The sequence below is a fragment of the Mustela putorius genome, unplaced genomic scaffold (genome assembly GCF_011764305.1).
Source record: "Mustela putorius furo isolate JIRA1106 unplaced genomic scaffold, ASM1176430v1.1 tig00000854_pilon_pilon_pilon, whole genome shotgun sequence".
Lineage (NCBI taxonomy): Eukaryota > Metazoa > Chordata > Mammalia > Carnivora > Mustelidae > Mustela > Mustela putorius.
The window spans coordinates 5,255,302-5,269,874 of NW_025421496.1; the positions used below are offsets into that span (position 1 = coordinate 5,255,302).

At 34.0% G+C, this 14,573-nt stretch overlaps 1 protein-coding gene across 5 annotated transcripts in view; it reads right to left on the minus strand.

Annotated features, from left to right (window-relative positions):
• The window catches only part of VPS13A (vacuolar protein sorting 13 homolog A), a 230,244-nt gene that overhangs the window by 115,753 nt on the left and 99,918 nt on the right, over window positions 1-14,573 (minus strand). For all 5 annotated transcript variants that reach the window (XR_006608221.1, XM_045085368.1, XM_045085367.1 and 2 more), the window contains exons 27-31: window positions 5,825-5,904; window positions 4,548-4,607; window positions 4,185-4,338; window positions 3,368-3,484; window positions 3,186-3,289 (exon numbers count right to left, since the gene is read on the minus strand). Coding sequence is in view for 4 of the 5 variants with exons in the window: in XM_045085368.1 (XP_044941303.1) it covers window positions 3,186-3,289; window positions 3,368-3,484; window positions 4,185-4,338; window positions 4,548-4,607; window positions 5,825-5,904 (515 nt within the window). In the remaining variant the exon portion in view is untranslated. The remainder of the gene's footprint in view (window positions 1-3,185; window positions 3,290-3,367; window positions 3,485-4,184; window positions 4,339-4,547; window positions 4,608-5,824; window positions 5,905-14,573) is intronic.

A 14,573-nucleotide genomic window follows, 5' to 3' on the forward strand; every position in this document is an offset into this window, starting at 1 on the left:
AAAAGGGTAAATTTTACTAAATGTACAGTAAGCCTGGGTTTAAAAGGGAAAAAAGAAACCAGAAAAGAATTCTATATAAGGGTTACTGAGGCCCTTTATAGCCTTCCAAATATGCCAAGTACCTTTCTGACACAAACCCTGTAGAGCTGCTATTTCCTCTACCTGGAATGCTCTTTCCGCATCTATAATTGACTCAGATGTCATTTGAATGTTCAGAAAGGGATTTCCTGATAATCCTAATATTAGAATCACTATCATATTATCTTACTTTATTGGTTTTCAAAGCACATATCACTTCCTAATAACATTTTCTATTATTTAATATTTATTATTTACCTCAGAAGAGGGACTTCACAACTTTTATTGACTGTAATACTCCAAATATTGTTAATAGAACAAAATATTTTCCACAAGTCACCCAAGTGACCCTGTGACTGCCCCCACCGCTCCCTCCCCAGCCCCTGTAAAGCCCAAGTGAAGAAAAGAAATGTGCTTAAGACAGAGTTTAGAGAAGAGAAGATATATGGCAGAGGAGACACCAGGTGCAGGAAACAGATAAATAAAACTAAAAATGTGTATTTTTAGTAAAAATCTGTAAATTGAAAGGTGAGGTTCCCAACATTCTTCAACCATTTTGGCTCCTAGAATCCAGACTGTCAGACTTATATTTATAATACTTTTCTCAAAGGAAACCAACTGGTCTATGGGGAAAAAAAAAAAACCCATTACTCTCAATTTTTAAGGCCATAAAATTACTGTATCCATGCCTGATCATCTACGGTTACATTCAAAGTCCTTTGGACAGATAGAAATACATACTAGAAAATACATCTAGATATGTATTTATGTACAAAATATATACTAGAAATACATACCACTCAGAATTAACAAGCATTAGTAAGTGGGTAATTTTTGTAGACATTCACTTTTAAAACACTCTTCTATAAAAAGATATAAGAAACTAATTTACAATGATATCTTACTTCATAAGCATGTTACCTCAGCTAGAATCCCTCTCAGATTCCATGTTATTCCATACTGTTTATGACACACATAAATAACAATTGCCAACACAATGGTTCTAGGGTAAATAGAGGCTGATGAGTCAAGGAAAATTCAAATAATCTGAGAACTCCAGGTATCTTTTACCCAATATCCCAAAAAGCTGAAGGGTTAAATACATTATTAAATACATTATTATGCCCCATTCAGGGCACAATAGTGTGTCATGGCACAGTAATTAGGAAGCTTTGATGTGAGGCAAAATGTTGTCCCTCTAATTCCTTGACATGGCTCCAAACCATGTTACCAAACCAAGGCAGTTTATTTAAAAATCACGTACATTGGAGGGGTACCTGGGTGGCTCAGTCAGTTAAGCATTAATCAGACTCGGTTTCAGCTCAGGTCATGATCTCAGGGTCATGAGATCAAGCCCTGCACTGGGCTCCATGCCCAGGAAGTCTGCATGGGATTCTCTCCTTTCCCTCTCCCTCCACTTCTGCTCCCTGGCCTCCCCTCCCCACCCCTGCATGCTCTCACTCTAAAATAAATAAGTAAAATCTTCTTTAAAAATCTAAAAAATCAGGTACACTGGAATCGAAGTCAAGGAATAGGGAGGAAAATGGGGATGGTGCAAGAAGACTGAAGTAAGAAACTTTTCATTTTGTAGCTTTTTGTAAATTGATTTTTTTTAACCTTATAGATGCATTAGTAGCAAAATTAAGAAGAAAAAAAGTAAATGCCTTGGGTTACATTATCAGTTCTATTACTAACTACTCATATGACTTTTAGTAGATGGGTTTATTTATGTGAGCTTTACTTCCTAGACAAGGAAAATAAAACAGATAATGTAGTTCTTAAATGCTTTAGTACTTTGTTTTTTTCTTAAATAAAAGCAATAGAAGCATATTAAAACCACGGCTTCCGAAAAATTTCTTGCTCCTTATTACTATGGACCATGTACATTTGATGGTTTGGCACTCTTGCTATCTCATGCTAGTAAGCCATAAGAAGAAAATATAATGAGTAAGAATTTTTATTTACAATAAAAATCAGGTCATCACTGTATTTCATTGGTATTATTGCCTAAGCCTATTCATTTATTTCCTTTCACACCCCAGACTCTAACTTCGTGACTCAAGAGGCACCTTACTTAGCCTTTTCTAATCCTACTATTTGATATTCTGTTCACTTTCTTAAATATACCATCTTACCTAGAGGCTCCAATGTACAAAAATTAGCCATCCAACTCTACAACAGTCTCTGGACCAAGAACCATACCCATCTTACACAAAGTACTAATACCTGCCCCTTGACCACTAGCCTTCCAGTTCAAAGGATTCTGTTAACACTGTGAACCGCTATACCACTGTAAGCACCCATAAAATAAACTTAAAAAATAATCTTATCTGTTCAGTCTGACTTTATAACCTCTGTTGTTGAAAGCTGAAATGCATCACAAGGTTCACAGTATTTGAAGGTAAGAACAAAAAGGAAAAAAAAAATGAAAAAGGCAATTTACTAACTGCCCCTCCTCAGCCCCCAACTCTGTTTAAGGAGCATTATGTAAACTTATTTATGAGATTCTTAATCCTCATTTTACAAAAAAGAAACAATTTCAGTTTAGGTCACTCACTGCCAAGAAACAGAGCTAAGATACAAACCCAATTATGCCAAACTCCAAAACCCATCCACTTAATAAGCCACATCACTAAATTCTGATAACTAATTTATACCTATGATCAATGTTTAAGGACAAGCATATTTATTTATTTTTTATTTTTTCTGTTAGGACCCTTGGTTTTTTTTTTTTTTTTTTTTACTTTATTTGATTTTTTATTTTTTTATAAACATGTATTTTTATCCCCAGGGGTACGGGTCTGTGAATCGCCAGGTTTACACACTTCACAGCACTCACCAAAGTACATACCCTCCCCAATGTCCATAAGCCCACACCCCCTTCTCCCAAGCCCCCTTCCCCCAGCAACCCTCAGTTTGTTTTGTGAGATTAAGAGTCACTTATGGTTTGTCTCCCTCCCAATCCCATCTTGTTTCATTGATTCTTCTCCTACCCACTTAAGCCCCCAAGTCCTCATATCAGGGAGATCATATGATAGTTGTCTTTCTCTGCTTAAGGACAAGCATATTTAATGAGGTACTACTAAGTAATAGAAACAAATTCACACCTTTTTGTACACAGCTGTCTTATCAGAATCCAAAACAATTATATTCCTTAGCTTTGCATTAATTTCAGTCGCAGCAGGCCTCATAATAATCTCAGAATCAAGCCCTAAGGGAATATAAGGAAGATTAGATGGCTTTCTTTCATTTAGTAGTTCTGAATTTATTTTTTCTCAAATTTCATTACCTTCAATCTTAATTTCAGCAATGTTACGTTTCTGATCTTGAATAAAGATCTGTAAACAAGATAATTCTGCTAAAATCTGCAAGGTAATAATATCCTCGTTCTTGGGTAGTTTTAAAGCTGCAAAAAAAAATTGTAAAACATAAGGAAAAAGTTTAGTAGTTACCTCACCACCCTTATAAAGTAACTGAAGTAGAAAAAAAATTAATAATACTAAAGGAAAATCTCATTTGCCATTCCACTGAAAGCAAGCAAGATATTGCCTACTTAATTAGGAATTCTTAAAAAAAAAAAAAAAACAATCAAACCTAACAAAAACAATGCCAAACTAATCAGACAAAACAAAAACGTTCCTACATGAGAATATCATTTGAAACTAAAAAATTAAAGTTATAAAATCACAAATCAATTGAGAGACAATGATTATGATATAATACTTCTCATTGTCAAACCTGCAACTTCTCATTACTTAAAAAGTATTTCATTCAAAAACACACTCTGAAATGATTCAAATTTTCTTAGTTCCATTCTTCTAATCTAAAATTATGATATTAAATTCATGATTTTAATTCAAATCAAATCCTAGCACTGTATAATATCTTGACTAAAGAGTAATACGACAAATAAAAGCCACATTTTCTTAACTGGTAATCACTTTCTTTAAGTATCATTTTCTAAAATTTACCTGGTATATAATAATCTTTCTAGATATTAATCTAGGCAATAGAATTCTGAAGCCAATATTATGCATGAATAATAAAGCAAAGGCTAATTATTGATCCACACGGTAAAAAACTTTGAAGCTGAATTTTAAACATACACATTTTTTTAATGACCTCTCCTTTGTCTTCAGTCTCTGCAACAGACACTGGGGCTGGTTTTTCTTCCAATTGTGGAAGTATATTATTAAAATAATTTATTGTATTCAGAAGTGCTTCGGTATGCAAATGAATATCCAAAGAGGAAAAATTCACCTAAAGAACAAAGCTGATTTTAGTAATTGGTCAATAAATACTTGTTTGCTGCTCAGAATAACTATCGTTTGTGGTATAAAAGACAGAATTTATAATATTCCATTTTTATCTTCAAGGATCATACAGTTCTAGTTATAAAACAGTTTTCATAATATATTTACTTAGAAATACCGTATCTAATTAAAAAATAAATAATTATTCACTCATACCTTAATCAGTTGCAGAGCATTGTTGTAAGCACTTTTCAAATTGGGTAGATTCTTTTCAGCCTATCCAAAGAGAAAAAAAAAAGCAAATCTGTTCAAGTTTCTCAGAAAGACATATAGTATATACAATTACAACTCCATAAGGGCCTTCATTATTCTTCCTCTGTGGGACAGAATTGTTTATCAAGTGTCCAAATGCAGTGCATTATCTTTAGATCTAGAATGATTTTGTCATATAAAAGCTATTTAATGCATAAACAAAACCCCTAAAATATCTAGATCAATAATAGTAAAAATGGTCTTAAAAGCGATAAAATACTCTTTGAGCATCGCTATTATGATAAAGTATTTTTTTTAAGATTTATTTATTTTAGAGAGAGAACACACGTGACGGTGGGGAGGGGGAGAGGGAGAAAGAAACCTGAGCAGACTCCTCACTGAGACTGGAGTTCCATGTGGGGCCTGATCTCAAGACCCTGAGAACATGACTTGAGCCGAAACAGAGTCCAACACTTATCTGACTGTGCCACCCAGGCGCCCTATGATAAAGTAATTATTAAATTAATATGGCACTTTCATAAAAATAGGTCAATGAAAATATGCTATAAAGCTTAAGTAAACCCTAGTACATATAAAAACTTAATGAAAGATGAAATGAGTATTATAAATCAATAGAAAAGGAATAGAATCATTGAAACCAGGAAAATGAGGAAATTTCGGGTAATAGGCAAATCAAATGAAATTGTATTATGTCATAATAAATTCCATCAAGATTAAAAGGTTTGGATTTTGGCGCACCTGGGTGGCTCAGTCAGTTAAGCCTCCAACTCTTGATTTCAACTCAGGTCATGATTTCAGGGTCATGAGACCAAGCCCAGCTTCGGGCTCCACGCTCAGTGGGGAGTCTGCTTGAGATTCTCTCTCCTCCTCTCTTTGTCTCTCTCCCCCATCCCGTGCTCCAAATGCAGGCTCCCTCTCTCTCTTAGAAAATGAGACTTAAAAAAAAGTCTCGGTTTTTAGGTTTGGCTTTTTTTTTGTTTTGGTTTGGGTTTTTTGGGTTATCTGATGGAGGGGGAAAAAACTCCAAACTTCATGTCATTTCTACTTAGAACACAGGCTTATTTTTATTTATATTTTTATAAATTAAAATTTATTAGGATGACAAAACAAGAAAGCCTTAAAGTTTAGAAAACACATCACCATGAAGATTACGCTGAATCTAACTTATAAAACTTAGTTACATTACAGAAGTACATTTACCATACAAAGGAAGCACTTACCTTCACATATTCCAAGGTTAGCAGATCTTCCATAGTATTATCCAGTGTTGTAATCAAATAAATTGGTTTCTTGTTTGCACCTAAAAATGATTTTTTAAAATTACTTTCATGTAAAAATAATGGAAAATAAATATCAGCAACAATAATAAAAGAAGAATTTCCGGAATCAGTTCTGGGCCTTGAATTCTACCTTACCCAAATTACTTTCATGTAAAAATAATGGAAAATAAATATCAGCAACAATAATAAAAGAAGAATTTCCTGAATCAATTCTGGGCCTTGAATTCTACCTTACCCAAGTGAGGTCCCTCCTCCTTTATTTTAAACTCTCAATCTGTAATTTCTCCCCACAATTCCCTACCCATCTCCTATGCCACAATGTGAAACAGTCTTATCCTTCTAAATTTTGATCGGAAGTAAGGTTAAAAATAAAAAGCAGCAATCAGTTAAAGAAAAAAGTGAGTAATTATTATGAACAATGAAAGGCCATGAAGAGAATTGTGGCCTTGAGTCACAGAAGTGCCTAGAAAGAAAATCATTGATGCCCTGAAAGCCCATTATTTTTCAGAAGACAGATCAGGTATGTGATAAGAAACTAAGTTTTTCTGTATATTAGTTTAAATTAGAATAAACTCCATTGTCATATAATTTACTAGTTGTATTCTTGCTTCTGACCAAAACTTCAGAAAACAGTAGGAAAACTACTATAAAACAGCATTTGTATAAGGGCTTTAAAACTATCATCACCAAATTATTTATGGCTATTCTAAATCAGTATCTAGATAGTGGAAGAAAGGACTACAAATCAATCATAATACTTTTGAGGAAAAAAAATACAACATATTCCACAGAATCTTTCAGATTTAAAACTTCATTAGCTATTAAGCCAGCTTTCTACTTCAGATGCTACTTGCATTTCAAACTGTAAAAAAAGGTCCTGAATTTTCTCACATTTATTTATCCACAGAACTATTTACTGATCATTTACAAGAAACTATGCTATTCACTTCCTCCCACTCCCACTAAAAAAAAAAAAAAAAAAAAAAGCAAAAATATTACAGAAATAGGTGCAGAGGCAACTGTGTATCAGTATTCTGTAAGCTAGGGTTTTCTTATCCTGCCCTCTTGGGCAACAAACAAAAAATAAGTATAATTGAAAATGGCTATAATACTTCTGGATTACTGGAGAGCACTATCAAATTGGTTCACTTTTCTTTCCAATCACAGGAGCAAACGGTTTCTTGATGCTAAAAAGCATAATAAAGTTAAAACTCTGTATCTGTTGTGTATACTGGTTTTCTCAGCAGAAGATAATCATAATGAAGTCGACCACACTCAAGTTCTCAAGGGCCACAGAACAAGTGTAAATATGGAACTGAAATGTGTAAGTCATATCCAATGATTAAGCTTCCAGACAGCAATACTTAATTTACTTTTCTAAATACCAAGACCATATTCAATCCAGGGCTCAAAAAAGGGAGGGCGGTTTTCAGGATAGTAGTTAACTGACAGCTTTGCCTGTGAGTGAGTTCCCAGAGAGGATGACCCTCTTAAATCTTGAGATAAACATATTCTCTGCCTTTCTTAATTCCCATAAATAGTAGCTGGGATAAATTTTTATGTTTAGTTTAGTTCTGTGATTCCCTCATATTGAGTCCCTCAATCTACTGGAGGAAAAAAATCCGACATGAGTTTGAAGTATTTTACAAAATAGCTTCCATTTAAAACTTGATTCACTTACAAACATTAAGAAGCTAATCATCAAAAGAACATCAGATTCTATGACAGCCAGAGTGCTTTTATACACACGTAAGCAGAATACATTTTTTTAAAAGTGAGCTCTACACCATCAGGGGGTTTGAACTCACAACCCTGAGATCAAAAGCCATATACACCCTATGAAATGAGCCCGTCAATTAATCTAGATTTACATGGTTTCAAAAATAAATGGAAAGCACTACTACCTTTAAATTTTTTTAAAGCCAGCTTATATTAATAATCCCTTTGGACATCAATGGTCTAAGTATATCAATTAAAAAATGCAGATTGCCACAGTGGACCAAAAGAAACAAGACCCAACTATATACTGTCTATAAGAAACACACTTTAAGGGGCGCCTGGGTGGCTCAGAGGGTTAAGCCACTGCCTTCGGCTTGGGTCATGATCTCAGGGTTCTAGGATCGAGTCCCGCATCAGGCTCTCTGCTCAGCAGGGAGCCTACCTCCTGCTCTCTCTCTGTCTACCTCTCTGCCTACTTGTGATCTCTGTCAAACAAATAAATAAAATCTTAAAAGAAAGAAAGGAAGGAAGAAAGAAAGAAAGAGAGAAAGAAAGAAACAAACAAACAAACAAACATACTTTAAGGGGTGCCTGGGTGGCTCAAAGGGTTAGGCATCTGCCTTTGGCTCAGGTCATGATCTCCAGGTCCTGGGATTGAACCACACATCAGGCTCCTGGCTGGCTCAGCGGGGAGCCTGCTTCCCCTCTCCCTCTGCCTCTACTCCTACCTATCTCCCTGCTTGTGTGCTCTGTCTCTCTCACAAATGAATAAATAACACACACACACTTTAAATATAAAGACACATATACACTGAAAGCAAATGGATGGAGAAAAATACTGCAGGTAAATACTAATAAAAAGAAAGCAGAGATAGCTCCGTTAATTTTCAGAAAGAGCAGACTCCAAAGCAAGAAAAACTGTAAGGGATAATGAAAGGTATTATATAATGATAAAGGGGTCAATTCTCCATGAATACACAACTATCCTTAAGTTGTATGCATCTTAACAACCAAGCGTCAAAGTATGTGAGGCAAAACAAAACACTGAGTACTGAAAGGAGAAACAGACGAATCCACTGTCATAGTTAAAAACTTCAATATCCCCCATCAGAAATGGACAGATCCAGCAGACAAAAATATCAGTAAGGACATAGTTGAACTTGATAATAACACCGTTAGTCAATGGGATATAATGGATATCTATAGACTACTCCATCCAACAACAAACAGCAGAATACATCTTCTTATGCTCCCATGGACTAATCAGCAAGATAGGCCACATTCTGGGCCATAAAACACACCTTATTGAATTTTAAAAAGTAAAAAAATCAATGGAACTACAAATCATTAAGAAATATAGCTGGAAAATTCCAAAATATTTGGAGAACAAACACTTTTAATAATACATGGGTAAAAGAAGAAATCTCAAAAGAAATTTAAAAACATTAGAAGTAAGTATGGGTGCACCTGGGTGGCTCAGTGGGTTAAAGCCTCTGCCTTCAGCTCAGGTCATGATCTCAGGGTCCTGGGATGGAGCTCCGCATCAGGCTCTCTGCTCAGGAGGAAGCCTGCTTCCCTGCCTCTCTCTTTGTCTGCCTCTCTGCCTACTTGTGATCTCTTTCTGTCAAATAAATAAAATCTTAAAAAAAAAAAAAAGTAAGTATGAACACAGACCTTAACAAAAGCTGTGGGCTATATATAGTAAAAGCACTGCTTAGAAGGATATATAACATTGAATGTATATGTTAGAAAATAAGATATAAATCAATAACTTCAAAGCTTTCACCTTAGAAAACTAGAAAAAAAGAGCAAAATAAATCCAAAGTAAGCAAAAGAAATAATAAAAAGTAGATAAAAATCAAGGAAACTGAAAAAAAAATCATGAGAAAAATTAAGGAAACCAAAAAATTTCTTTGAAAAGATCAAAAAAATTGATAAGCCTTTATTCAAGTTAACTAAGAAAAAAGGAGGACATAGATTACTAATATTAGAAATAAAAGAGGAGAAATAATGGTAACATTAAAAGGATAGTTAAAAGAATACTATGAACAATTATGTCCACAAAAGTGATAACCTAATGAAATGTACCAATTCTTTGAAATAGATACAATCTGACAAATTTTCACAAGGACAGAAAATCTAAATAGGTTCATATCTATTACAGGAATCAAGTCAATAACTAATAACCTTCCAGAAAAGAAAGCACCATGCCCAGATGGATTCAGTGGTGAACCCTAATTAACCTTTAAGGAAAATTATACCAATTCTATACAACCCCTTTCAGAGGACACAAACAGAAGGAGTACTTGCTAACTCATTCTACTAAGTCAGAATTACCCTAATACCAAAACAAACACAAAGGCATTCCAAAAAAAAAAAAATAGGTAAACTGCAGGCAAGTAACCCTCATTAACACAGATACAACAGCTACCACACACACACACACACACACACACACACACACAGAACTGATTCCAACCAAGTGTAAAAAGAAATGTGTTCCATGACAAAGTAAAATTTATCCCAAACTGCAAGACTGGCTCAACATTTGAAAATCAACTGATGTACTCTATGACATCTATAGGCTACAGAGGAAAAAACAATATGATCATTTAAACAGATGCAGAAAAAGCATATGACAATATCCAACAACCATTCATGATAAAAACTCTCAGTAAACTAGGAATAAAGGACTTCCTAACTTGATAAAGATTATCTTCTAAAAACCTGCAGCTAACTACATACTTAACTTTGAGAAACTCAAGGTTTTCACGCTAAGGAACAAGGTAAGATGCCCTTTCCTTTTTACTGATTTTTCAGTATCATAACTGTGTCTGCAAAAACTTAAGACAAGAATTAAAAGGTATTTAATGTCTTAATTCTTAAGACAAGAATTAAAGGTATTTCTCTTATTTTTGCAAAACAAGACATAAAACTTTGTTCACACATGACATGATCATCTGTGTAAAAACTGTGGAAGAAGCAACAACAAAAAACCCTCAATAGAACCAATAAGCCATTAAATCAAGGTTGTAAGATACAAGGTTAATTAACAAGTCAAAGGCTTTCCTATATACCCAAACTGGCAAAGGAGAATTTGGAATTGAAAACACAATACCACTTCCATTATCACTTATACAGTTTTTTCAACCAATGATGATGGAAAAAAAGGATACCCACAGGAGGGAGAAAAAAAAAGTAGCTACACAGGGATTATAGCCTTCACAAAAATCAACTCAAAATGGACCACAGATCTCAATGTAAAATGCAGAACTAGAAGACTTCAAGAAGATAACCTAAGAGAATATCTAGATACCCTCATTTTGATAATAACTCTTTAGAGGCAAGTCAAGAGGATCCATGGAAAAAAAAAAATCTCGTAACTTGGAGTTCATTAAAATTAAAAATCCTGTTCTGTGAAGAACAATGCTAATAAAATGAAAAGACCAGCCACAGATTAGAAAATATTTGCAAAAGACACATCAGATAAGGGGCTGTTATCCAAAATATACAAAGAACTCTTATACTCAAGAAATAAACACCACTGAAACAACAGACCAAACACCTTAACAAACAACTCACCAAAGAAGATCTACAGAAGCCAAATCAGCATATGAAAAAGATGATCTATACAGATCATCAAGGAAATGCAAATTTTAAAAAACCAATGAGATACCACTTCATACCTTATTGGGATGCTCAAAATCAAAGAGACAAACATCAAATATTAGTGAGGAGAATATGAAGCAACAGGAACTCTCAGTCATTGCTGATGAGAATGCTAAAAGGTATAGACCCCTTGAAGACCGCCTGATTGTTCCTCACAAAACTAAATGTATTCTTCCCATATAACCCAACAGTGATGTTCTTTGGTATTTACCCAAAGCAGTTGAAAAGTTATGCCCACACAAAAACCTTCATACAGACGTTTATTGAACCTTTATTCAGAACTCTCAAAACCTGTGTACAACCAAGACGTCCTTCAGTAGGTGAATGGAAAAACAAACTGTGGTACAACATACAATGAAACATTATTCAGTACTAAGAAGTAAGCTGTTGAGTAATGAGAAGATAGGGAAATAAATACATATTACTAACTGAAAAAAGTCATTCTGAAAGGCTGTATATAGTATGATCCCAGCTACATGACATTCCAGGAAAAGGATAAACTATAGATACAGTAAAAAAAACTCAGTGGTTGCCAGGAGGAGCAGCAGGACAGGAAAGGATGAAGAGGTGGAATACAGAAGATTTTTAAAGCACTGGAACCACTGCACATGGTAATACAATGCTCCATACATGTCATTATACATGTGTCCAAAACCCTTTGAATTCATAGCACTAAGATGAACCCTAACATAAACTATGGACATGGGGTGTACTGTGTCAATGTACATGAACTGCAACAAGTGTCCTCCTCTGGTGGCGGATGTTATAATGGGAGAGGTTATGCACGTGAAAGTACAGAGGGAAATCCCTATACCTAAACTGCTCAACTGCACTGTAAATAAAAAATTGCTCCAAAAATAGTTAACTAATATTTTTAATGTCATTTCTAATCATATACAATGTTCTTCTGTTAATAAAAAAAGCTTTATAAAATTAAAAATTAACCTACTATATCAGTTCTCTTTTTTTAAATTAAGTCATACATAACGTATTAGCTTCAGGTATAAAACAGAATGATTCAATATTTGTATATATTAAGAAATGAGCATCACAATTATCTAGTTAAATATCTGTCCTCAAACATAGCTACAATTTTATTTTTCCTTGTGATGAGGACTTTCAAGATTTACTATCAGTAGCTTTCAAATAAGCAATTTGGTATGTTAACTATAACCACTATGTTATACTTTATATCCTCCTCATTTATAACTGGAAATTTTTTCCTATCTCTTGGATCCCCTTCACCCATGCCTACTGAACTTTCCCTGCCCCCTGCCTCTGGCAATCACCAATCTTCTATTTACCTATCAGCTTGGATTTTTTTTTTTAAATATTCCACATATAAGTCAGATCAGATGGTATCTTTCTCTGACTTATTTCACTTAGCATAATGTTCTCAAGGTCCATGAATGTTGTCACAAATGGCAAGATTTCATTCTTTTTTATGGCTGAATAGAATTCTGTTGTGTGTTTTTTTATATGTGTGAATAAAGATTTCCCATCTTTTAGGTGTTCACTCATTGATTGCGCTTAGGCTGTTCCCACATCTTGGCTATTACAAACAGTGCTGCAATGAACATGGAGTACTGTTCAAGCTAGTGTTTATCTTTTCAAGCTAGTGTTTTCATTTTCTTTGGGAAAATACCTAGAAGTGGAATTGTTAGATCATATGATATTCTACTTTTAATTTTTGAGGAACGTACACACTGTCTTCTATAATGTTTGCACTAATTTACACTTACAATAGTACACAAGGGTTTCCTTTTCTCCATAGCTTCACCCACACTTGTTAGTTCTTGTCTTTTTGATGATACCCACTCTGATATGTGTGAGGTCATATCTCATTGTGGTTTCAAGCAGCAGTTCCCCCAATAAATAGTGATATCAGCACCTTTTCATATACCTGTTAACCACCTTAATGTTTTTTGGGGGGGAAAAATGTCTATTCAGACCCTCTGCCCTTTTTTTTTTTAAATTGAATTGGTTTTCTGCTTATTGAGTTGCAGAAATTCTTTACATATTTTAGGTATTAACCATTGATCAGATTTGTGATTTGCATGCATCTTCTCCCATTCAGTAGGAATGGTTCAATTGGTTCATGGCTTCCTTACCTATGCAGAAGATTTTTGGTCTAATGTAGTCCTACTTGTTTATTCTTTTCTTTGCATCTGGAATCAGACCCAAATAATCAACACAAGCCTAAGGTAAAGGCACTTACTGCCTATATTTAATTCCAAGAGTTTTCTGGTTTCAGGCCTTCCATTAAGCCTTTATTTCATTTTAATTTTTGTGGATTATGTAAGATAGTAGTCATAGTCCAGTTTCATTGTTTTGCATATAGCTTCCCAGTTTTCCTAGAATCAATTTAGAGTTGTTTTTTCTATTTCTGTGCAAAATGTCATTGAAATTTAGATAGGGATTGCATTGAATTTGTAGATTTGCTTTGGATAACATGAACACTTTACCATGTTAATTAATCCAATCCATAAGCACAGACTACCTATTTGTCTTGATTTTTTTTTCATCACTCTTATAATTTTCAGTATATAGGTCTTTCACTTCCTTAATTTTATTCTTATGCATTTTATTTTTTTGATGGAATTGCAAATTGTTGGATTGTTTTCTTAACTTCTCCCTCTCATAGTGTATAGAAACCCAAAAGAATTTTGTATTTTGCTATCCAACAACATCACTGAATTTACTGATTAGATCTAAGAGCATCTTGGTGGAATCCTTAAGGTTTCCTATATATAATATCATGTCACCTGCAAATAGTGACAGTTTTACAAAGATCTACAAAGTATTACTGCAGATATTGACAATTTTTACCAGTCAACAAAGAAATCAAAAGAAAAAATATTAAAAATACCTTGGACCAATAAGAACATAAATACAATATACCAAAATTTATGAAATGCAACAAAAGTATTTCTAAGAGGGCAAAGAACAGCAACGCCTACCTCTTGAAACAAAAAACTCAAAGAATCTAACTTTATACCTCAAAGAACTAGAAAAAGAACTGAAATACCAAATTAGAAAGAAATAAAATACCAGAGCAGAAATAAAGGCAATAGAAACTTAAAAAAAAAAAAAAAGGTGAAAAGGTCAGTATAACTAAGAGCTGAATCCTTTCAAAGATAGCAAAATGCACAAACCCTTAGCTAGATTCACCAATAAAAAAAAAAGGTGGGCTTAAATAAAATCAGGCATGAGAAAGGAGACATTACAACTAATAACCAAATAAATACAAAAGGTCATTGAGAAACAAAAACTGAGGGTTTTAGAGGGGAGGAGGGTTCGT